At 42.3% G+C, this 23583-nt stretch overlaps 1 protein-coding gene across 1 annotated transcript; it reads left to right on the forward strand.

Annotated features, from left to right (window-relative positions):
- The first annotated feature begins 8623 nt into the window (after positions 1–8623).
- MC2R (melanocortin 2 receptor) lies at positions 8624–10128 on the forward strand. The gene has a single exon (XM_043444349.1). It carries the CDS (start codon positions 8720–8722, stop codon positions 9611–9613), a length of 894 nt encoding a protein of 297 aa, XP_043300284.1. The 5' UTR covers positions 8624–8719; the 3' UTR covers positions 9614–10128.
- Positions 10129–23583: the final 13455 nt, after the last annotated feature.

A 23583-nucleotide genomic window follows, 5' to 3' on the forward strand; every position in this document is an offset into this window, starting at 1 on the left:
ATGATTACAATGGGCTTACACTTTTTTTTGTCTTTTTCTTTCTATTTTTATTTGTTTGTTCGTTTTCTGTGGGGAGGGGGGCTTACACTTTTTGATCAGGGTATATTTCCTAAGTTTTACTCATTAGAATGATCAGTGCTTTTATCCTGAATATCTCAAAGTCATGTCTTCATATGAACCTCATATAACCAGTATGGGTTGCGCCACAAAGTCATGGTAGAAATAGTCACATGTCTTAATATTCAGATTATATGTTCAAGCATCAACCTGCTATGTAGGGAAAAAAGGCCAGTGTCTTCCTCTGGGCTGTCTCCTACCCTGGATGTTCTGTAATCCCAGGGTTTATGGACTCGAGAACTGAGCCAGGAGTCTGGCATGCGTCCATCTAGTGCTGTCTGGACTCCTCACTGCCACCTGGTGCCGATATTGGGAACTGCTCCACTGTTTATGGGGGAGCTAGCCCAGATGGGCGTAGCTCTGAGCACAACCAGGGCACAGCCTGCCTCAAGGGACTGCCAGACCATGACCTGTAGTCCTGAGCACTTTTAACCCCATCACAGCCACCCCAGGGTACTAGCCACCTTGGAGTTCTGGGACAAAACTGGATTTGACGTTCACTTCTCTCTTCCAAAAGAAGGACTGTCCACGGTCTCTTTCCCTTACTGAGAGCAGACATTCTCAGAGGTTGGGCAATTCTTCCTTCCTGACATTCAAATAAGAGGTCTGACTTCAACTCCTTTCTACTGACAAAGGCTACTCACTTTCCCCTTCTAAGAAAAAGCCTCTTCCTTTCTGTCCTGCACCAAAGGTCTCATTATTTCCTGCTTTTACTGCCTAGGAGAACTCTAGCCCTTCACGTGCTCCTGCAGATAAAGCCATGTTCCTGGACTCCAGGGAACTGGGTCCCTTGCCCTTCCTAAGGGGAGAATGAGGCTGCTCATTTTACAGGCACTACTTCAAATAAAAATACATCAAGAAATTAATCTTTAGCAGAAGTGCTCATTTTCCCACAAATTCTAACTGAAATTTTGTCTGCCAATGAAAAAATAAAACCACTAACCACTAACTCTTGTTTCTTGCACATTTTATATATCTCTCCCAAACATATCTTTCTAGAAATACAAACTGTTGATTATTCGATTGATGACATTCACATTCTAACACATCAAAAATAGTTCCTGGACATCTCAGTGAGTCACGAGAGTGGATCAGAGAGGAGGAAGGAGAATCTGCCAGCCCCCCAAAGAGCTACCTGCTGCTCAGGAGACATAACATAAACACCGGAAGCTGACCTTTCACATGGGCAGAGGGTACCACACGCCAAATGCAAGAATAAAAGACACTTCAGGACATGAGAGCCGAGCGGTCACATGGGTCGGGGGCGAGAGACACTCAAGATGTTTGGTCTTGACTTAGGGCTAAAACAAAAGCAGGATTTAGACACAGGAGAGATTGGGGAATTCTAGCAGGAAAACAGTAGTAAAAATGTGGAAGGCAAAAATGTGCTAAACTTCCTGGAGACAATAAGAAACCTGGGCTGGCTGGAATGTGGATTCTACATAGAATACTGGGGAATATGACAAGAAAACATTAGCCTGGAGCAGAGTGTAGATAGCCTGAAATGCCAAGTACCTTAATAATGGGATTTTATCCTGTAGACAATGAGAGCTCCTTGATGGAGCCCACACTGCATGATGGCTCTGAGTTGGGTTATTTGCACATAATGTCATGTATGACCCAAACCTAATGCAAGAACTTTAAACTAAGTAGTCTTGTTCCCATGTGCTTGTGTAGGAACTGAACAGGATAAGGTTTAAGGACATCTATATCTTTGATGCTTTTTCTTGACTTTGATGATTATTTCTCTTAGACTAAAACAAAATTAACTTTCACAAAATGTTTATATTTTTAGGACAAACCAGATATAGTAGAACCAAGGAGGTCACTTGTCTCTAATTAAAATCAAAACTTAGTTTGATCTTAATATATCATTTCTACCCCCTGCCCACCCCCCCCACACACACACACCACTATTTCTCAGATTTCCCTTCCAAGAATATTGGAAATTTTCAAAGAACATTAAAAATTGTTTTAAAGAGAAAGATAAATTAGCAAAAACACAAAGATATATCATCACTGAAACCCTGAACTCCTCCAGAAGTCAAGCACCCAGTCACAATCAGATTTAACACTTTCCAGGCAATCCTTCTAGTGAGCATCCTCAACTGTACTCTTATGAACATATCCAGCTCTCTCGCCAGAAAAGTGTACCACTTCTGTGGAATATTGTTAAACAAGGTGGCAGACTTAAATGTCCTACAGGCTCAGCCTTTCCACTTCAGGGACTGTGTCTTTTAATCTTTATTTGCATTGTATTATATAATTTGAGAAAAAAATCAATACTCATTTAGTTATGTATATAAAACTCAAAATCTCCTACTTTGTTAGTAATTTAATTGAGTTTTCCTTGGCCAGTGAGACAGCATGTTTATATCAAACTCCAAAGTAAATAAAAATGGTAAGGACAGCCAAATGACAGTTGAGACTAGGTGAGATTATTGCTACCTCAAAGGAGGAAGGGGAAGCAAAAGCTATGAAATTAATATAAAGACCTTTCTTCCCAATTGATGGGGAAAACCACCAAAAAAAAAAAAACTCGGTAAAAACATTCTCAGCAGCACACCTAACAAGTTTAGGTGTCTCCAAGGCCTTTCTGCCTCAGCAACTCAGTTCTGCTGCTCCCTGTAAATACTGATTGGGCTCCAGAGTTCAGTTCAGTTCAGTTCATGTCCGACTCTTTACAACCCCATGGACTGCAGTACACCAGGCTTCCCTGTCCATCACCAACTCCCAGAGCTTGCTCAGACTCATGTCCATTGAGTCGGTGATGCCATCCAACCATCTCATCCTCTGTTGTCCCCTTCTCCTGCCTTTAATCTTTCCCAGCATCAGGGTCTTTTCCAATGAGTCAGTTCTTCACACCAGGTGGCCAAAGTATTAGAGCTTCAGCTTCAGCATCAGTCCTTCCAATGAATATTCAGGACTGATTTCCTTTTAGGATTGACTACTTGGATCTCCTTGCAGTCCAAGGGACTCTCAAGAGTCTTCTCCAATACCACAGTTCAAAAGCATCAATTCTTCAGCACTCAGCTTTCTTTATGGTCCAACTCTCACGTCCATACATGACTACTGGAAAAACCATAGCTTTGACTAGATGAACCTTTGTTGACAAAATAATGTCTCTGCTTTTTAATTTACTGTCTAGTTTGGTCATAGCTTTTCTTCCAAGGAGCAGGCCACTTGTCTTTTAATTTCATGGCTGCAGTCACCATCTGCAGTGATTTTAGAGCCCAAGTAAATAAAGTTTCACTGTTTCCATTGTTTCCTCATCTGTTTTCCATGAAGTGATGGGACCAGATGCCATGATCTTCATTTTTTGAATGTGAGTTTTAAGCCAGCTTTTTCACTCTCCTCTTTCACTTTCATCAACAGGCTCTTTGGTTAATCTTTGCTTTCTGCCATAAGAGTGGTATCATCTGCATATCTGAGGTTATGAATGTATCTCCCTGAAATCTTTATTCCAGCTTGTGCTTCATCTAGTCTGGCATTTCACATGATGTACTCTGCATAAGTTAAATAAGCAAGGTGACAACATACAGCCTTGATGTACTCCTTTCCCAATGTGGAACTAGTCTGTTGCTCTAGAGCTAGCAATTTCAAATTGAAAGTTCTCTGTGCTTCAGGTGATTCTACAAGAAGCAATGGCACAGTGGGAGAGAAAACTTCTCTGATTTTAGTATCAGTCTTAATTAATGAATTCCATTAATTCCAGAAGGTTGCAAATAAGAAAGCAGGCAAAGCCTTCACAAACCAGTCCACAGCAATTAACAGTCCTTGTGTCTTAAAAGCACCAGCTCAGGGCCCATGGTGGACAAAGGTATACAGTGGGAGACACCAGGGAGAGGGATCCCAGCCACACAGACTGCAGAGTTCCATCACTTACAATGTCCCTCACAACAAGCAGATCTTTTCAGTTCGTTCACTTGTTCAATTTTATAAGAAGTCCTCCAAAGTGCTCTACCCTATTCAAGTCAAATTTCTGGGATTGAAGGTATGAACTGGCAGGCACTCAGCTCCTCAAGGTGACTGGGGAACTGCCATGGCAAGATAGCTGACTGGTTACACATACTCCTTCTGACTGCCACATGGACTTCTGCCAGGAGTTGCCAGTGCTCAGTGGAGTTGGGTGCAGGCAGAAGGGAAGGTTGTTGAGCCTTCCCCTGGGGAGATGGAAGCTCCCAGACCAACCCGCATGCTCCACCCTGCCCCATTCCCACACCACACCCTCCTTTTGGCTACTTTTAATTTATGTAAAACCTAGCCTACATGTTGGTTTTTAAGATTTTACTGTTGTTTCCAATTTTTCATCTCTTCTTTTTTTACTGGGTCATCTTTAGCTTGCCTTACTACTGTTTTTCCACTCTTTTTCTTCTTATTGAATTTACGACCAAGAAATAGAAATACAAATAAGGATAGTTTGTACCCAAGAAGAATTGACTATTTTGAACTGCGGTGTTGGAGAAGACTCTTGAGAGTCCCTTGGACTGCAAGGAGATCCAAGCAGTCAATCCTAAAGGAAATCAGTCCTGAATATGCATTGGAAGGACCGATGTTGAAGCTGAAGCTCCAATACTTTGGCCACCTGATGGAAAGAACTGACTCATTGCGAAAGACCCTGAGGCTGGGAAAGATTGAAGGCAGGAGGAGAAGGGGACAACAGAGGATGAGATGGTTGGGTGGCATCACCAACTCAATGGATATGAGTTTGAGCAAGCTCTGGGAGTTGGTGATGGACAGGGAAGCCTGGCATGCTGCAGTCCATAGGGTCACAAAGAGTCAGACAGGACTGAGCGACTGAACTGAACTATACCCAAGGAGGAAATGGTGGGTGTCTCTCTCAGCAACATTATCAGGGGAAGGTAGGTCCGTGTGTTTGTGGGCCCCGGGGCAGAAGTAGGAAGCTAAGACCAGAAGGCCCAAGCATCCTGAGAGCACAGAAACAGTAGGGAACCTGCCCAAGCTGGGATGTCAGAGTAACACAGAGGGAGGAGATGCCACACGTGCAAGTATGTAGGCCAAAACCTACCAGCTGTTCCACTGGCAATAATCCTCCTTCATTAAGGAGGCTACATGGGGCAGCACACCGCTAGTGAGGATATAAACTGGTACAACCCTCCAGGAAGGCAGTTTGACATTATCTTTGCATATATGGATGCATGTTCACTTTCACTCAACAATTCCTTTTCTGTGAACTTATCCAACTCACTAGGCACATGAAATCTTATACTTATATGATTATTCATTATAGCACTCTTTATACAGCAAAATGTTTGAAACCACCCAAGTGGCTATCAATACACAGATTAAATAACTCAGGACATATCCACCCAATGGAATACCTTGTAGTAAACTTTTTAAAAAATGGAAAAATGAAGAGCAGAAAGAATAGGAAAGTGATCCACCTACTTTGTGGAAAGTGTCCAAGATGAAACAAGGTACAAAACAGTACGTATAATACACCGACCACTGAACACACAGGGCAGCAGGTATCGTGCTGGCCACAGAAATGGGGTGACTGGTGTCCAGTGTTACTGAGACCAAGCTCAGTCTGCTCACCACACCATAGACCAATGAATCTGAGAGATGAGGGGTTGAGGCAAGGGAGAGATTTAATCAGGGAGCCGGCAGACTGAGAAGGTGGCAGGCTAGTGCCTCAAAATAGGCATCTTACTGGGGTCTGGATGTCAGGTTCTTCTATAGTTCAGAAGCAATGAGGAACTAAAGTCAAAAGGCAGAATAGAGAGGGAGATGCAATGGGGAAGTAAAGTGAAAGACTTAAATTCAGTCTGACAAAACATCTCCAAGGGAATGGCCAGTCTTTAGAAGGGGTGTGTTCATCTCTTCTATTCGCAGGTGGGCAGGGACAAACTATCTCTCCACAAACTGAACAAAGGCACTTTTGTTTACAGTCCGGCAGAGGGACAGGGTCCTCCAGGCAAGCCATTGAGTATGATTATAATAAAAGCGATGAAAAGCAAGTAAAAGAAAGAGTTTCTAACATGGAGCCAGAATTGGTTTTCTCCCTGCAACACAGTGCTCCGTGTCTGGGTCCCCAGCATGTTTCCTTCTGGCTGCCCCCAGTCCATGACTGGGCTCAGTCTACTTTTGCAGGAGCTAGGACTCCTCTAATTGGCAACTGACTCAACGACTTTCCACTGACCAGCTCAACACTTTCCAGAGCTGTGCTGTGGTCAGAGACTTTGCCTACTCAGCCCCTCTTTCTTCCTCTTCTTTGCCCCCAAGAGTCAGACCTGCCTTACAGCCTGAAGACTCCCTTGCTGCTCTTGCTGCCTCTCCCTTTCACCCTAACTACTGGGAGAAGACGTATACACTCCTATTGTTTTATGGGCATAAAGAGACTCCAGAAGACTGGCCACTTCTTTGAGGAGTAGTAATGGGAAACACAAGAGGAAGGGAAGGGAGAGAGACTATTATTTCCATGTATCTACACATACACACAAGTACACATATATAAATATATATGACAGTAATCCCTATTCAAAAATTAAATCAAAATGTTACATGCATCTAGTAAAAACAGGGAGAGAGGGCTTCACTGAGCTGGGATGTAGGCAGGAGCCCTGCGGCATTGTGGCACTGTGATTTATAAGAAGACACATATGTGGTCTGCCTCCTCTTGTCTGGCACAGAGTTCACAAGATCGCTGGAACTCTCTAAGTGGGGAGAACAACCAAGTTGTCTCTTGTTATGTTAACGAGGTGACTTTTGGAAAGCCACTGCTAAAATCTCAAGAGGAGGGGGCCATTTGGGAACCCAGACCTCAGTTCCTCACTGGCTCTTTCTGAAGCCTGGATTCTAAAACTCCATCAACTGGAAAAGCCATATGGTACAAACCACTCATTCACTCAGCAGAAAAATAAGCCTTGTTACCCTCCTCCCCAGCCGTTCTCCCCAGAAGCCATACAACAACCCCAAAGCAGAGAGAGCGCCATGCGGGCTGCTGACTGTCTCCAGGACGCCTGCAGCCCTTTTACTCAAGGCCTCGTGCCATCCCCCTCCCTCCTCAACTGAAGGAGGGGATTGTGGAGCCACACTCTCCTCTGAATTTCTTTAATATAATCTTCTAGAGAGAGTTGGGAAAACAACTTGGTCAGTTTTTTCTGACTTGGTCAGATACACAGGTTTTTAACTTAAAATTTCATTTTCATTTCTACTAAAGCCAATAAAATTTATTTATCAGATGAATACTTACAGAAGCACTAAGATAAGTGATTTATTTTAGCAGATATTCATCTTTGGAGCCAAAGAGACCTTGATTGAAATCCTACCTCCCAGTATCTTGGCCTTTCCACCCCAATTCCTTAGATGCAATTTGGGGACAATAGGACTACCTTATATTGTTGACAAGAGGATTAAAATGAGATGCCACACATAGCACATGGCATAGTACCGGATGGCACGTAAGGGGAATTTCACAAATAATAAAGCTTTTTCCTTTCTCTCAGAGCCCTGCAAAAATATGAAAATTAGACCTTTACATTTTCTGGCCAAAGACAATAATCAGTATAAAAAAACCTCATTTTACAGTTGCCCATGTTCCCTTTTCTTTTGCAAAAAGCATCTGCCAGTTACCCCACATAACTGTTGTTACAGCCACAATCACTTGCTACACTGTTGGTGGCAGCTGGGGGTTCCTTAAAAAACTAAAAATAGAGTTGCTATATGATCCAGCAGTCCCACTCCCAGGCATATGTCTGGAAAAGATGAAAACTCTCATTTAAAAAGAAATACACACCCTAATCCTCATAGCAGGACTATTTACAACAGCTAAGACATGGAAGCAACCTAAGTGTCCATCGACAGATAAATGGATACAAAAGATGTGTTATACACACACACACACACACACACACACACACACACACACATAGAAAGAAAGAATATTATGCAGCCATAAAAAAGAATGAAATAATGTCATTTGCAGCAACATGGATGGACATAGAGACTGTCATACTAAGTGAACTAAGTTAGAAAGAGCAATAAATATATCACTTATATGTGGAATCTAAAAAAAAAAATGAAACAAGTGAACTTATTTACAAAATGGAAACAGGCTCACAGACATAGAAAACAAAGTTATGGTGACCAAAGAGGAAAGAAAGGAAAGGATAAAAGGAGTTTGGGATTAACAGCTATATGTTAACTGTGCATAAAATAAACAATAAAGATATACTTCATAGCACAGGGAACTATATTCAAGAATCTGACAAAAATATATGTATACACACATATGTATAGCTGAATCATTTTCCTGTACACCTTAAACTGACACATTTTAAATCAACTATACTTCCATTTTAAAAATATATATTTAGGAAGGATTTTTTAAAAGATGAGGGTCCAATAAATTATTTTATTTAAATATTCCACCATTGTATTTTGCAGAGGCAACAGAGCTTCCTCAAAGGTATCATGGCTTGTTTTTATTTTGTGATCTATTTTGTAACTAATGTTCCTACATATACTTTTTAACCTCAGGTCTTCAGCAAGAACTACAAAGAAGAAAAGATTCTGGAGAATCAATCAAGTTTCCTGTCAAGTTCCAGTAACGTTTCTGTCTTACCTGCACACAGGAAAGATGAAACACATTCTCAATCTGTATGAAAACATCAACAGTACAGCAAGAAATAACTCGGACTGTCCTGCTGTGATTTTGCCAGAAGAGATATTTTTCACAGTATCCATTGTCGGAGTTTTGGAGAACCTGATGGTCCTTCTGGCTGTGGCCAAGAATAAGAGTCTTCAGTCACCCATGTACTTTTTCATCTGCAGCTTGGCTATTTCTGATATGCTGGGCAGCCTGTACAAGATTTTGGAAAATGTTCTGATCACGTTCAGAAACATGGGTTACCTCGAGCCTCGAGGCAGTTTTGAAAGCACAGCAGATGATGTGGTGGACTCCCTGTTCATCCTCTCCCTCCTCGGCTCCATCTGCAGCCTGTCTGTGATCGCTGCTGACCGCTACATCACAATCTTCCACGCTCTGCAGTACCACCGCATCGTGACCCCGCATCGCGCCCTCATCGTCCTGACAGTCCTCTGGGCAGGCTGCACGGGCAGTGGCATCACCATCGTGACCTTCTCCCATCACGTCCCCACGGTGATCGTCTTCACAGCGCTGTTCCCGCTGATGCTGGCCTTCATCCTGTGCCTCTACGTGCACATGTTCCTGCTGGCCCGCTCCCACGCCAGGAGGACCTCCTCCCTTCCCAGAGCCAACATGAGAGGGGCCGTCACACTGACTGTCCTGCTCGGAGTCTTCATTTTCTGTTGGGCACCCTTTGTCCTTCACGTCCTCTTGATGACATTCTGCCCGGCTGACCCCTACTGTGCCTGCTATATGTCCCTCTTCCAGGTGAATGGTGTGTTGATCATGTGTAACGCCGTCATCGACCCCTTCATATATGCCTTTCGGAGCCCAGAGCTCAGGGTCGCATTCAAAAAGATGGTTATCTGCAACTGGTACCAGTAGAATGATTGGTCCCTGATTTTAGGAGCCACGGGGATATACTGTCAGGGACAGAGCAGCGTGACAGACCAACAGCACTAGGACTCCAACTGTCCTTCCCTTCCCTTCCCTAGCGCACATGAGGATAATTCCACCAACTCTTGTCGTAATAGCCCAATTCCACGTGAACAGCCTTGCTATAGGTACAACTTCTATAGCTTAAAGAGGCAAAATAATTACCGAAAAGGCCAGAATACAAAGCACATACAGCAATACACATGTGAGAACTCTGAGCTAAGGAAAAGTTTGTTCTTCTATAGATAACTAGCTAGCCTATCACGGGGTGGCCTCTCCTAAGTGCTACGACAAGCACTCGAGGTATGGACTACAGGGTTTTTGTAAGCCAAAGGTGCCAATAAGTTGCTGCAGCTGCACTGCCACAGAGGGCCCCTGCCCGCCATCCGCTCTCCTTTCTGCCCACCTGCTTTGCTGCGCATCATCTCCAGTCTTTCTACAAGCAGGCAGGATGCATCTTATAGTCAAATAACCAGCTTTGAGTTTCCAATAATAAAGGAAGCTTCTCCGTTAGTCTTCTTGACTAACTCAGCATCCCACTGGCCTTAAGTATTTTCCTGGTTAAAACTCCTTATGCTTTAGGAGCATAAATTTCAAAGGAGGAAATAAATATTTAATCCATTTGGTTCCTATGTAGGAATAAATAAAGGCCAGAAGAAAACTGCAGCAAAATGAAGAAGGTATACCCAACCCTTGTGAACCTGTCCGGTGCGTGTGTGCTGGGTCACTCAGTGGTTTCCAACTCTTTGAGACCCCATGGACTGCAGACCACCAGGCTCCTCTGACTGTGGGAATTCCCAGGCAAGAATACTGGAGGGGGTTGCCATTTCCTCCCCCAGGGGATCTTCCCGACCCAGGGATAGAACCTGCATCTCTTGTGCCTCCTGTATTGGCAGGCAGATTCTTTACCACTGCACCACATAGGAAGCCCATACCTGTCCAAACATAGAAGTAAACAAAAAAAGTCGACATGTCCCAAAATGCATTTTATGGACTAAGTAGAGAATGTGTGTGTTCACCAGGTTTTTGGACTATGAGGGAAACCAAGACCAAAACAACATTTCAAGACAGAGCTGTTACTGAGATCCAAGCCAGAGACTGGTGAAAAACATTTAACCTCATTCCACAGATGAGTCTGAGGCAGACAGCATCAGTGAAGAACTTCCTCCTACTAGAGCCACAAGAAAGATACCAGATACTGACAAGTGGCATCCACAGCAGGATAAAAGAAATACAAATTGTAGTAGGTTCATCTGTTTTTAAAGACAAAGCTTAAAGAAGAAGCAAATTCTGATCCTAAGTCTTTGCTGAGTCACAGATTAATTTCCAGGGATGAGCGATGGAAGAGACAAAGAGGCCAGATCTGCAGGTACACAGAGCTGAGCAGTTCACGAGCCAGCAAGAGGGACAGTGTCTTGGGAAGAGGCACTTCTTGGCCCCCAAGTTTCCCTGAGCTGCTGAGAGAAGCCAGCCACAAACACGACCGCTGGTCAGGTGATGGGTAGAGTATTCGGTGTGGAGAGGGCAGGAGCTTAAGAAGCAGAAGAGAAACACAGAGTTAAAGGGGAAGCTGCTGGGGTAGGTATCCAAAAGGTCAAGAATTCACTTGAAGGCGAAACCCAGTGTCTTCTGCACCTCCCTCCTCCAGAAATCCTTCCTCGGTCCTTCCCCCTCATCAGATAAATGACAATACCCCTTTCTCCTCTTATTTCTCTTGAGAGAACATCCAGGACAAAGGTGAAAAGAAGCAAAGACTGAGGAATTTCTTATACTTTTCTTCATTTTAACAGATAAAATTTCACTAATATGTTTACTTTTTGAAAATTAACTTTTATCAAATTAAAAATGTTCTTTTCCTGCCTACTTTCCTAATAGTATTTTTATCATTGATCAATATTGAATTTTATTTAATGCTTTTTCAGATGATCATTTTTTCCTCCTTTAATTTATTAATGTGGTACCTCAGATTAGTAAATTTTTAATAATTGGGCTATCTTTGCAAACTTCAAATGAAGATCAATATGTATTATAGCAACCATGGACATATTTACAAAACTAAAATATGTTGTTTTAGAACAGATTTATTTTGATTTATATTTTTACATACTTGAAATTACCTGTAAAGGTATAATTTAATTTATGTTTCGTGAATAACTTTTAGTGAATTTTATGAGAAATGAGAACAGTACCAAAAAATAAAAACTCAAGGCACATGCTTTCCAGGGAATTCCCTGTCAGTCCAGGGGGTTAGGACTGGGTACTTTTACTGCTGGGGCCCAGGTTCAATCCCTGGTCTGAGATCATGCAAGCTGCATGGTGCAGCAACAACAAAAGGTATGTGCATTCTATAAATATTCTTTTTAAAATAAAGGAAAAGAAATTCTACGTGGGCTATTTAGTTAGCTACTCCTCTATGTATTTTAGTGATTTTTAAAACCTATTTTGTGCAGATCCATATTACTACACTTGCAACAGTTTGTAGCTAGCAATTCTCACAATCAGGGTGACAATATCCCACTGACATTACAACATGATTATTAAAGAAACAGCAAACAACTGTTATTTATTTTACTGACATGTATATTTAAGATTTATTATTTGCAAAATATTGCTGAGAAACTAATCCAGTTATTCCTCTTTGCAAGTCTACATGTATGTTTCTTTATCCATATAAGTGCAGTTTGTACTGTAATTAAAAGTTCTGATAGTATGTTAAGAGACTCTAAACACATGTATATTCTTGTTCAGTAAAAGTACATCTTTCTTCACATCCCCTAATATCTCAGGTTAGACTTTGATCAAGTTCCCCAGAACTCTGTGAAAATAAGGAGGGCAGAGGGCAGGAGGACCTACAAAGATTAAGTAGACTCCAGAACAGTGTCTCTTGCTTCCATTGGGATATTAATAAATGTACCTAATTTAATTCCTTAAGAAAGTTTTATGTTAGTAGAAGCTATATGATATCTGAGGTAACAAATCCCATGAGCTTTAAATCTGTTAAAAGTCTTCATTTTATCTGTCCCTATTTAATCCTTTACTGTTTTCTGCAGGTTTTAGCAGTCTGGAGTTTGTTGGATAAGACTATGATGTCACATAGACTTTAAGCAGGATGTCTTGCAGCACTTGCTGAAGAGTGCCAAAACTCCTCTTGGGGTCCCTTCCTCCTGCCTTTTTGATGATATCCAACCCAGGAGTGCTGGGATCACTGAAAATTGTCCCAATACTAACAAAGCTAAAACACTGATCAAATAAATTCATAGAATATGTCTAGAAGTGGCAAGAACTTCCTTTTACAGATAGAAAACCACTGTTACGAGAGGTGAGAGTGATTCAAAATCCACATCACTGAGTCCCAATCCCAGCTCCATGTGTACTATTTATATAACCTTGAATGAGATATTTAACTTCAGTAAGATTTCATCATTCCACCAGTTATATAGGGACCACAGTACTACCTGTCTCAGAGAATTTTGTGAGAAATAAATTAAAAAATACAAGTTTAGTACTATGCGTGGAGCATGCTAAATGCTTGATAAAAATTAGTGTCTACTGTCATTGTCATTGCTATTACTATTATTATCATGGGCCTTGGTAAAGAATCTGCCTGAAATGCAGGAGACACGAATTCGATCCCTGGGTCGGGAAGATCCCCTGGAGGAGGAAATGGCAATCCACTCCAGTATTCTTGCCATGGAAAACCCCATGGACAGAAGAACCTGAAGAGCTACAGTCCATGGGGTCACAAAGAGTCAGACACGACTAAGTGACTGAACATACACACATTGTTGTTATTACTCCAGTGTCAGACAAGTGGGCAGAGCCTTCTGACCACAGTGTAGAAATGCTGCTGCTTAACTTAGTGCTTGGGCTTCCCAGGTAGCTCTGCTGGTAAAGAATCCACCTGTGATTCAGGAGACCCTGGTTCAATTCCTGGGTTGGGAAGTTTCCCCTGGCAAAGGGATAGGCTACCCACTCCAGTATTCTTGGGCTTCCCTGGTGGCTCAGATGGTAGAGCATCCACCCACAATGCAGAGACCTGGGTTCGATCCCTAGGTTGGGAAGATCCCCTGGAGGAGGGCATGGCAACCCACTCCAGTATTCTTTCCTGGAGAATCCCCAAGGACAGAGGAGCCTAGTAGGCTACACCATGGGGTTGCAAAGAGTCAGACACAACTGAGTGAGTAAGCACAGAACAACTTAATGCTTCCTCTTCTGATTCTCTCACTATAAAGGGCCTGCCCACATCCCCTATTCTCTTAGTCTCTAATTTCAAATACTTAAATATATTCATAATCAAAAAGGCCATCTCTAAACTTATCATAACAATTAGCAAGAATTGAGGTCTAAAAACCATGCTTTCAGCATACACATAACCATGGCAAAGGAAAATGTCTAGTTCTAGGAATCCTGAGTGCTTTCCTGGTAACTATTTGCATCCTTCTAAGTATTTCCATGACACATTGTCACTACAGCTCTATATTTACAGGTTATTTTGTATGGCTTTCACTAGTTTCTACTCCTAAAAATTGTCCTAGCAGGCACATTGATTACTGCTTAAAAGTTAAGTTTCTGGAGTCGGAAAGAGCTGGATTCATGCCTGGGGAAAATACTGAAGGTCGTCAAAGCCCTTTCTCTCATCTATAAACTGGGCTATGACTTCACCTCTGTAAGGGTACACCAAGTCTATAGAGTGATCTAGTGAGGACTTGATGAGATAATGCATTTAAAGCACTTACCATACATGATAACACATTTGTTGAAGAGTAGACAGTTAAATGACAGCATGTTATTTTTTGTTATTATTTCTAACATTCAAATAATTAAACAGGGATCTGAGAGTTTAAGCTACCAATTCTTAATCTTAGGTTGTGACCAAACTCATTGCAGAGATAAATATTTCTATCTCTGCAATAAATGAATTTAAAATAGTTATTTTTATTAATTTTATTTATTTATAAAAATAAAAAATATTTCAAACATCCGAAGACATATTTTAAATAAAGCCTTGACTTCCACAGGTATGCTGGAGCAGGCTCATAGAAACCAACCCTTTAGCAGTATAAATTCTGGACACAATTTTAAATACTCAGTGCTCTAAAAAGTAAACAAAAGCAGGGAAGTTTTAGAGAAGAGTTACATCTTAAAGGAAGGGACAGACATAGATGAGTCTCTATTTTTTTAGTTTTGAGCTGAAAGGGGAGAGCCTCAGTGCAGTGCAAGGTGATTAAAATTCTCTGATAAAGTCCACCATCTTTCTTGCCTGAGGTACAAGGCCACCAAAGCTGCCAGAAAATGAAGGGAGGTGTCTTGGAAAGGATAAGCCAGAAAAAAGGAGGCATTAATCTTGTGGACAAACATTGCCCAAGTTTCTGGCTGACTCCGGAACCAAGCATGCAGACAGCAGACTCAACACAGCTTGCATTAAGGTTTAAAGAACTAAATTGGCATTTGAGCTCTCAGCATTATAGGTGATAAAGGGTTTGTAAGTCAATTGCATACTACACAAAACCATCAAAATTCTTAGAGGCATATAAAAAAAATCAGAGTTTCTACAACATAATACTTAAAATTTCTAGAATTGAATTCAAAATTAATCAATATATATACTAGGAAAGTTTATCCTCACTCAAGGAAAAATTCAACCAACAGAAGCAAACCCTGATGACTCAGATGTTGTCAATATCAACAAAAACATTATAACTGCTACTGAAACAATGTTCAATGAGGTAAGGGAAAATATATATGCACAATGAATGAATGAAAAGGTAGAAAATATCATTAGAGAAATAGCAATTTTAAAAATAAAAATGAAGTTTCAGAAATGAAACATACAAAATCTAAAGTGAAACATTCACTGGATGGGCTCAGCAGTAGAGTGGAGATGACAGCAGAAGAGCTTATAAACTTGAAACGATGTCAGGACTTCCCTGGTTGTCCAGCAGTTAAGAATCCACTCGCCAATGCAGGTGACATGGGTTTGATCCCTGATCTGGGAAGATTCCACATGCTTTGGGGCAACTAAACCCATGTGCTGCAACTACTGAGCCTACATTCTAGAGTCCATGAGTCACAACTACTGAGTCCACATGCTGCAACTACTGAAGCCTGCATGCTCACTCTAGAGCCTTGCTCCGAAACAAGAGAAGCCACCACAGTAAGAAGCCCATGCACCACAAGTGTGATAGAGTAGCCCCAACTCATATAGCAAATAGTGAAAACACATGCACAGCAACAAAGACCCAGCATAGTCACAAACAAATTAATTATTTCAGGAAAAAACAACTGTGTCAATAGAAATCATCCAATTTAGAAAGAGAAAGAAAAAAAATGTTTGTAAAACCATGAATAGAGCTTTAGGAACCTGTTATACAACATCCAAAGGTCTAGAATAGGTAATTCAAATACCACAAGAGGAGGAAAGAGAACTGGGTAGACAAAAAAAAAAAAAAAAAAAACCCTGAATAATAGCCAAAAACTTTTCAAAGTTGGAGAAAGGCATCAATTTAAATGTCCAAGAGGCTCAGCACACCCAAACAAGAGATATTAAGAAAACCATATCTAGTTGCATCCTAGTCACACTGTTGAAAAGTAAAGATGAAGAGACAACTCTCCAAAGGAGACAGAGTAAAAGAACACATTACACAGAGAGGAACAATGAGTCAAATAACAATACACTCACCATCAGAAACAACAAAAGCAGGAAGACAGCTGCACAACGTCCTATAACTGCCGAAAGAAAAACCTGCCAATGCAGTAGTGTATATCCAGTAAAAATATTCTTTAAGAATGAAGGGGACTTCCCTGGTGGTACAGTGGATAAGAATTGGCCTGCCAGGCTTGTGCACACAGCGGGGGAAGGAGAGGGTGGGACAAATTGAGGGAGTAGCATAGAGACATATACATTACCATATGTAAAGTTAGATAGCCAGTGGAAATTTACTGTGTGATGCGGGGAGCTCAACCCAGTGTTCTGTGACAACCTAGAGATGGGATGGGAGATGGGAGGGAGGTTCAAGAGGAAGGGAGCATATATATACCTGTGGCTGATTCGTGTTGATGAATGGCAGAAACCAACACAACATTGCAAAGCAATTATCCTCCAATTAAAGTTCAAAAATTAAAAAAAAAGAATCTATCTGTCAATGCAGGGAACATGGGTCCAGGGATTGGCCCGGGAAGATTCCAGATGCCAAGGAGCAACTAAACCCATGCTTCACAACAAAAGAAGCCACTGCAGTGAGAAGCCCGCACACCACATCCAAGAGTAGCTCCCTCTCACCGCAACCAGAGAAATCCTGCACGCAGCACCAAAGATTCAGCACAGCCAAAAATAAAATAAAAGTAAATAATTTCTTTTAAAAATGAAGGAAATGTAAAGTAATTAGCCTCCAACTAATAAAAATAAATGAAAAAATAAATAAATAAATGTGGGACTGCAAATTAAAAAAAATAAAAATAAAAAATAAAGTCTGACACAGTTTCAAAAAAAAAAAAATGAAGGAAAAACACAGACATTTTCAAGTAAAACAAACTTTAGAGAATTTTTCAACAACAGAAATGCACTATAAGAATTGCCAAAAGAAATTCTTCAGAGTACAGGGAAATTATATCAGAGAGAGTACATTGCTTCAAGAAGGAATGAAGAACATTTGCAATTGTAAATGTGTGAGTCAATATAAATAACAACTTTCTCTTAGTTTCCTTAATATATACATGACTGTTTAGAGGAAAACTTACATAACATTTTCTCTGCCAGACTTATATATGAATAGAATACATAGGATAGCTATGACATAAAGGATTGGGGTGGTAGATGGACTTCTACAGTTGCAAGGCTGCTACATTTCTCTAAAATGATACTACATTAGCTCTGCTGCTGCTGCTGCTAAGTCGCTTCAGTCGTGTCCGACTCTGTGCGACCCCATAGATGGCAGCCCACCAGGCTCCCCCGCCCCTGGGATTCTCCAGGCAAGAACACTAGAGTGGGTTACCATTTCCTTCTCCAATGCATGAAAGTGAAAAGTGAAAGTGAAGTCGCTCAGTCGTGTCCGACTCTTCACGACCCCATGGACTGCAGCCCACCAGGCTCCTCTGTCCATGGGATTTTCCAGGCAAGAGTACTGGAGTGGGTTGCCATTGCCTTCTCCGACATTAGCTCTAAATATATTGTTAGAAGCTAAAGACGTGTATTTAATTCCTAAGTCAACTACTGAAAAAATAATGCAAATAGAGCTAAAAAGTGAATAAAGAAATTAAAATGAAATTCATTTAAAAATACTCAATATTCCAAAAGAAGATGCAAAAGGAAGAGCAGTGGAAGAAAACAAAAAGAATGAATATAAAATCTTTAAATGGTAATATTGATTAAAAACATTTCAGTAATTATACTAAATATTAATGAACTAGCCATATCAATTAAAAGGCAGAGGTGATCAGAACATACAAAAAGTAAAACACAATTATAGTCTAATAAGAAGAGAATCTCTTTAATTTACAAATACATGTATGTTAAAAGAAGATGGATAGAAACATACCATGTAAAGAATAAGCATAGAAAGGAGCAATCAAACTATAAAAACAAACCATAAGAAAAAATATTACAAGATAAAAAGTGAGATGCCATAGAAATGAGCATGCTGTAGAGTTCTCATTCTGGGAAGATAGAGTAGATGTACTTTTCCTCATTCCTTCTGCTAACTACAACTAAAACCACTAGAAGTGAGGCATGATACAAACATACAATTCTGAAAGATGGTGAGAAAACAAATCAACTAGATATTGTTGGGACCCAATGAACAGCACAATGATGGGTTCCCAGGTCGTTCTCTCTGCCCTGAAATTCCCAGATGTGAGCTGAAGCTAGCAACTTGAAAGTTCCAGTGGTCACAGGACCAACATACACATACATATCCACAAAGGCCTGATCTCTCTAGTCAAAGGACAAGGAAGAGGACAGGTTAGCATGAAGGGAAATTTAGGTAATATCTGGTCTACTCAAGCAAAAAAACAGAAAAAAAAAACGTATGAGTCAGAGATTTTATCCCTACCAGGCAATAAAGACCCTCCGTCCTCTCCCCTGTGATCACACAGGCATCCTGGACTACTCCTCATCAAGCATCAGGAAAGTGGCGTCAGAGTAGGCCTACTGTAGACATTCACCACTGCCCATCAGTAATGAGGCAACCTCCCCCATAACCTGGTATTCTCAGATACCACGTAAGCGGCACTAATGAGACACTCTACACATACATCCCAGGGTGGCATCATTTGAATCAAAACTCTTACCCACACCCAGAATAAATAGAAGGCTCTCCTTAGGTCAGGGGAAGCTAAGTGAAGAACCTGGAATTCTACCATCACCTGGAGGCAGGGCCTCTCCTCTTTCCTTGGTGGCAGCGTTAGAGAAAACCAGATATTCAAGCTCAATACTTATTTACGCCAGAAGGTTTACATAAAATTTTAAAAATCACATAAAATAATACCCAAAATATCCAGGTTTCAATTCCAATCACTCATCATCCCAAGAACCATGAAATCTCAATTTGAGTGAAAAAAGGTAATCAACAGATGTTAAGAGATGTTAGCATTATTTTTTAAATATATTAAAGCAGTCATAAAAATACTTCAATAATGAATTGCAAATACATTTGAAACAAATGAAAAAAAATTCCACACACACACAAAAAAATATGTAAAGAATCATATGAAATTTTTAGAACTGAAAAGTAAAATAACCAAATTTTTTAAAAGCGCAACATGATGAACCCAACAGTAGACTCTAAGAGATAGGAGAAACAACCTGATAACTTTAATATAGAAAAATAGAAATTACCCAATCTGAACAAGAGAGAAAAATAGACTGAAAATAAGTGAACAGAGCCTCAGAGACTTGTGGGACCATAGTTAAAGATCTAAAATTCATGTCAAAGAACTGGAAAAGGAGGAAAAAAGGGGGGGCTGAGAAGTGCTTGAAAAATAATGGATGAAAACTCCCTATGTAACAAAACACATAAGCCAACAGATTCAAGAAGTAGAGCAAATCCCAAACAAGATAAACCTAAAGAAACCCACACCAAGACAAATCACAGTCAATCTTCTATAAAACTAAAAGCGGAAGGAAGGGAGGGAAGGAGGAGGGAAGGAGACGGAAGGAAGGAAGAAGAAAAGAAAAAGAGGAAGGTCTTGAAAGCAGCAAGGGAGAAATATTTCACCTATTAGGAAAAAAACCAATTTGAGTGATAAGAATTACTAACCAGAAAAAGTTAGAGGTCAAAAGGAACAGCACAATAATTTTTAACTGTTGGGGTTGGGGGAGGGAGGGGAGAAACTCTCAGCCCAGAACCCTACATCCAGCAAAAATATCCTTTAGGAATGAAGGCAAAATCAACACAGTCTCCGTCTAAGGAAAACTAAGACAATTTGTAAATCTGGCATAATGGCTGAAGTGCTCTAAACAGAAGGAAATGATAAAATAGGGAATCCTGGAAATCTAGAAGGAAGAAAAATGGAAGGAGTAAAAATAGGGATATATACAATAGATTTTCCTTCTCCTCTAGAGTTTTCTGCCTCATGGATCCAGTATTTCACAGTTATATTTCACAATGCTCAGATGTCGAAATTATAATTTTATTTTTTTAACTAACTTTAATGTCTAATTGCATGATTACCATGCGTACTGTCTAATATACCCAGTGTAACCATTTAATCTGGTTCTTTGCAGACAAATTTGTTTCAGTTCACTGCTTTATCCATCATTGCACCATCAGACCCTTTGGGTTCATGCCTGGGCCCTGCCTCCTCCCAGCAGGTTTCAGGGAATCATGGAGGAGGGCATCTGCCCACCGAGCTTAGCTAGAGCCAACTGACATCCTGGGCCCTCTGGTCTGTGTCCCTGTGGCTTGCCCACAACTTCAGTTGTCAGTCCCTGCAGGACACCTGCGTCTGATTCTGTTCCCTGCTCAGCCCCTGGCAACCTACTTCACTCTCACTGAGAATCAGCCATCATTTCCCAGAAGCCTCAGCAGAGTGACCCAAAGGGGCTTGGGATCCCGCCTCTGCCAGGAAGCTGTGATGGTGTTCCCCTCCCTTGCCACCTGTGAGGCCAGAGGACAGGCACCCAGGCCCACATCGAAGCCACAACACCCCTTCATCAACCTCTGGGTCTCAAGGCCTCCCATTCAAACAAGACAGGCAAGCCACTTCTGGCAATGAAATCCCTTCTCATTCCTTTCAAAAGCCATTATTACCACCACTATTGATCTGATAGAATTTTCTGGCTGACATTTACAGCAAAGGTCATCCAGTGAGCAGGCTGTCTTCTGTACCTCGTCTCTTCGGCTTTGCCCCTTGGATGACTCACCTAAACACCAGCTGCAATTATCCCTTATCCCTAGACCCTGTGTGAGGCCCACTGCAGACGCTCTTCCCTCCCCAGGCTGCTTGCTCTGCTCTCTGCAGGGAAAGCAGCCGGTCACAATCACCAATTCATCCCACCCACTCACTACACTGGACCCAGGAGGAGAAATGTCTGCTTAAAACCCACAGACTGCTCAGAACTGGGAAGAAAGCCACTGGCTTTCCCTGGGACACACATTGTCTGTCTGTCCCTGCCTTCCTGCTCCCTGAATGCCAAACCTTGGCTAACTGGACCTCACCAGATCATTTGCTGATGAACAGCTGTGTCTGGAATCCTTGCTATAATATCCATCACTTCAGAGTTTTCTATGTAACAAATTCTTTCAGGTTTTACTGTATTTACACACCTACACTGACAGAAGGAGAAGGCAATGGCACCCCACTCCAGTACCCTTGCCTGGAAAATCCCATGGATGGAGAAGCCTGGTGGGCTGCAGTCCATGGGGTAGCTAAGAGTCTGACATGACTGAGCAACTTCAGTTTCACTTTTCACTTTCATGCACTGGAGAAGCAAATGGCAACCCACTCCAGTGTTCTTGCCTGGAGAATCCCAGGGACGGGGGAGCCTGGTGGGCTGCCGTCTATGGGGTCACATAGAGTCGGACACGACTGAAGCGACTTAGCAGCAGCAGCAGCAGCACACTGACAGAGGAGAAACTATTTTACAGCGTAAGAAACTGCATTTACCTTACAGATGAGAATATTGAAGCTCAGGGAACCGTTGCTGAGCAAATGAGGGCTTAGGGTTGGTGGGCGACAGGTGTGGAGTCCTGTCGTCCAGCCCGGGTCTCCTCTCAGCGGCATTTGGACCCCAGGGAGACCAGCTTTCTCTGGATTGCTTTTTTGCTATTGTTTTTTTTTTTTTCCTATAAATTCAAGGGAGTATATTCAATTTTTGACCTTCTTTGTCACATTTTAAAAAACTGTGTTCTCCTCACCCAGGAACTTGGCATAGGGGAGGGGGACAGGCAGGAATACTACTCTCCTGGTCTGGTGTATTGACTTCTCACTTATTTCCTGTGAAAGAAAGGTTTCTACCACTTTAAGGACGAGGTGGGGGTGGGGGGAAGGCGGGGATAGTCGGCGTGAAAGAAAACAGGTGATTCAGGATCTTCTTAATCAATGTTCTAACTTCAAAGTCTGAGGAGAAGGAGGAGTAGTTTAGTCTAAGTCGTTTCCGACTCTTGCGACCCCACAGACTGTAGCCCGCCAGGCTCCTCTGTCCATGGGATTCTCCAGGCAAGAATACGGGAGTGGCTTGTCATTTCCTCCGCCAGGGCATCTTGCCGACCCCGGAATCGAACCCGGTTCTCCTGCATTGCAGGCAGATTCTTTACCCACTATAAGCTAGAAGTCTGAGAGTGAACCAATAATAATAACAAAGAGTTGCCTAAGAATCAGTGCTTTGGCACCTCTCTCTCGTTCTCCATTTTCAGCTCTAGCAGAGAACATAGAAAGCAAGAAACAAGCGGAGCAGAGAAGCAAGCGCTCAGTACGTAGCTGGTGAGTCACAGCGATGAAAACAACTTAGTTCATCCGCACTGGTAGAAAGTTCCCAGCCGCTTCATCTTACCTTCAGGTGTCCAAACATATCAAGCATGTTTCCGGATGAAACCAACCCAGAAGTCTTTAAGTAAACATAAAAAAACCAGAAAATAGTAGTTCTCTGAGTATCTCCGGGCTCTTCCGGGAACAACCGGCTGCTTGTCCGGCGAGTGGGAGGCCCCTCCGGGGGCCCGGCCACGCGCTGGCGCTTGATCACCTGGGTCCAGGCGCGCCGGTCCGCACCCGCAACCAGGGTGTCTGCGCTGGGCCCAGGTCCCAAGAACAGGGTGCGTGGCTTTGGTGGGCCGGCCGCTCTGCCGCCTCCTTTCCCTGCGGCACTGGCACCAGCTAGGGAGGTAGAGTGGGAGGCCGCGGGAAGAGACACCAGCCGCGCTAGCAGCATCTCTGTCCCTTGACGCCTCCACCATCCTTCACGTCTGTGGAGCAACTCGGGGGCGGTTTTCTACACAGAGGAGCCTCAGAACTTCACGTCAGAGCCACGTGGGGAGCAGACACGTGCACACCCCCCTCAACTCACCTGCCGCACCCAAGCAGGTCATTCTAGAACCCAGCCTTCCAATCCAGTGGCTCCATCACACCCTGGGACTTGGAGTCCTTCCCTGGTTCCTCAGCGTTTGGCATCTGAGAAGAGAAGAAAGAGGTTCTGAGAAGAGAAGAAAGAGGTTCTGAGAAGTAAGCTTGTAGGTAACCTGCCCACATGTCACTGGCTATACAGGACACATGGCTGCTTCCACATGCAGAGGAAGCTAGAAAAGTGTGTCCAACAGGGAATGGGGGCAGCTTGGGCAGCACCTACTAGTTCTACAAAGAGGTGTGGACAGCAGTGTGGGTGCTGATGTGAGTGTAGATGGGGGTGCGGGAAGGGATGTGGATGTAGGTGTGGTACAGGCCAGATGGCTGGGACATGCCTGTGTAGTGTGGGAACAATGTAGGTGCAG

This window comes from Cervus canadensis, chromosome 23 (genome assembly GCF_019320065.1).
Source record: "Cervus canadensis isolate Bull #8, Minnesota chromosome 23, ASM1932006v1, whole genome shotgun sequence".
NCBI lineage: Eukaryota > Metazoa > Chordata > Mammalia > Artiodactyla > Cervidae > Cervus > Cervus canadensis.

Excerpts from the sequence above, each read along its gene's own strand:
- MC2R (XM_043444349.1), top strand. The coding sequence starts at position 8,720 with ATGAAACACATTCTCAATCTGTATGAAAACATCAACAGTACAGCAAGA.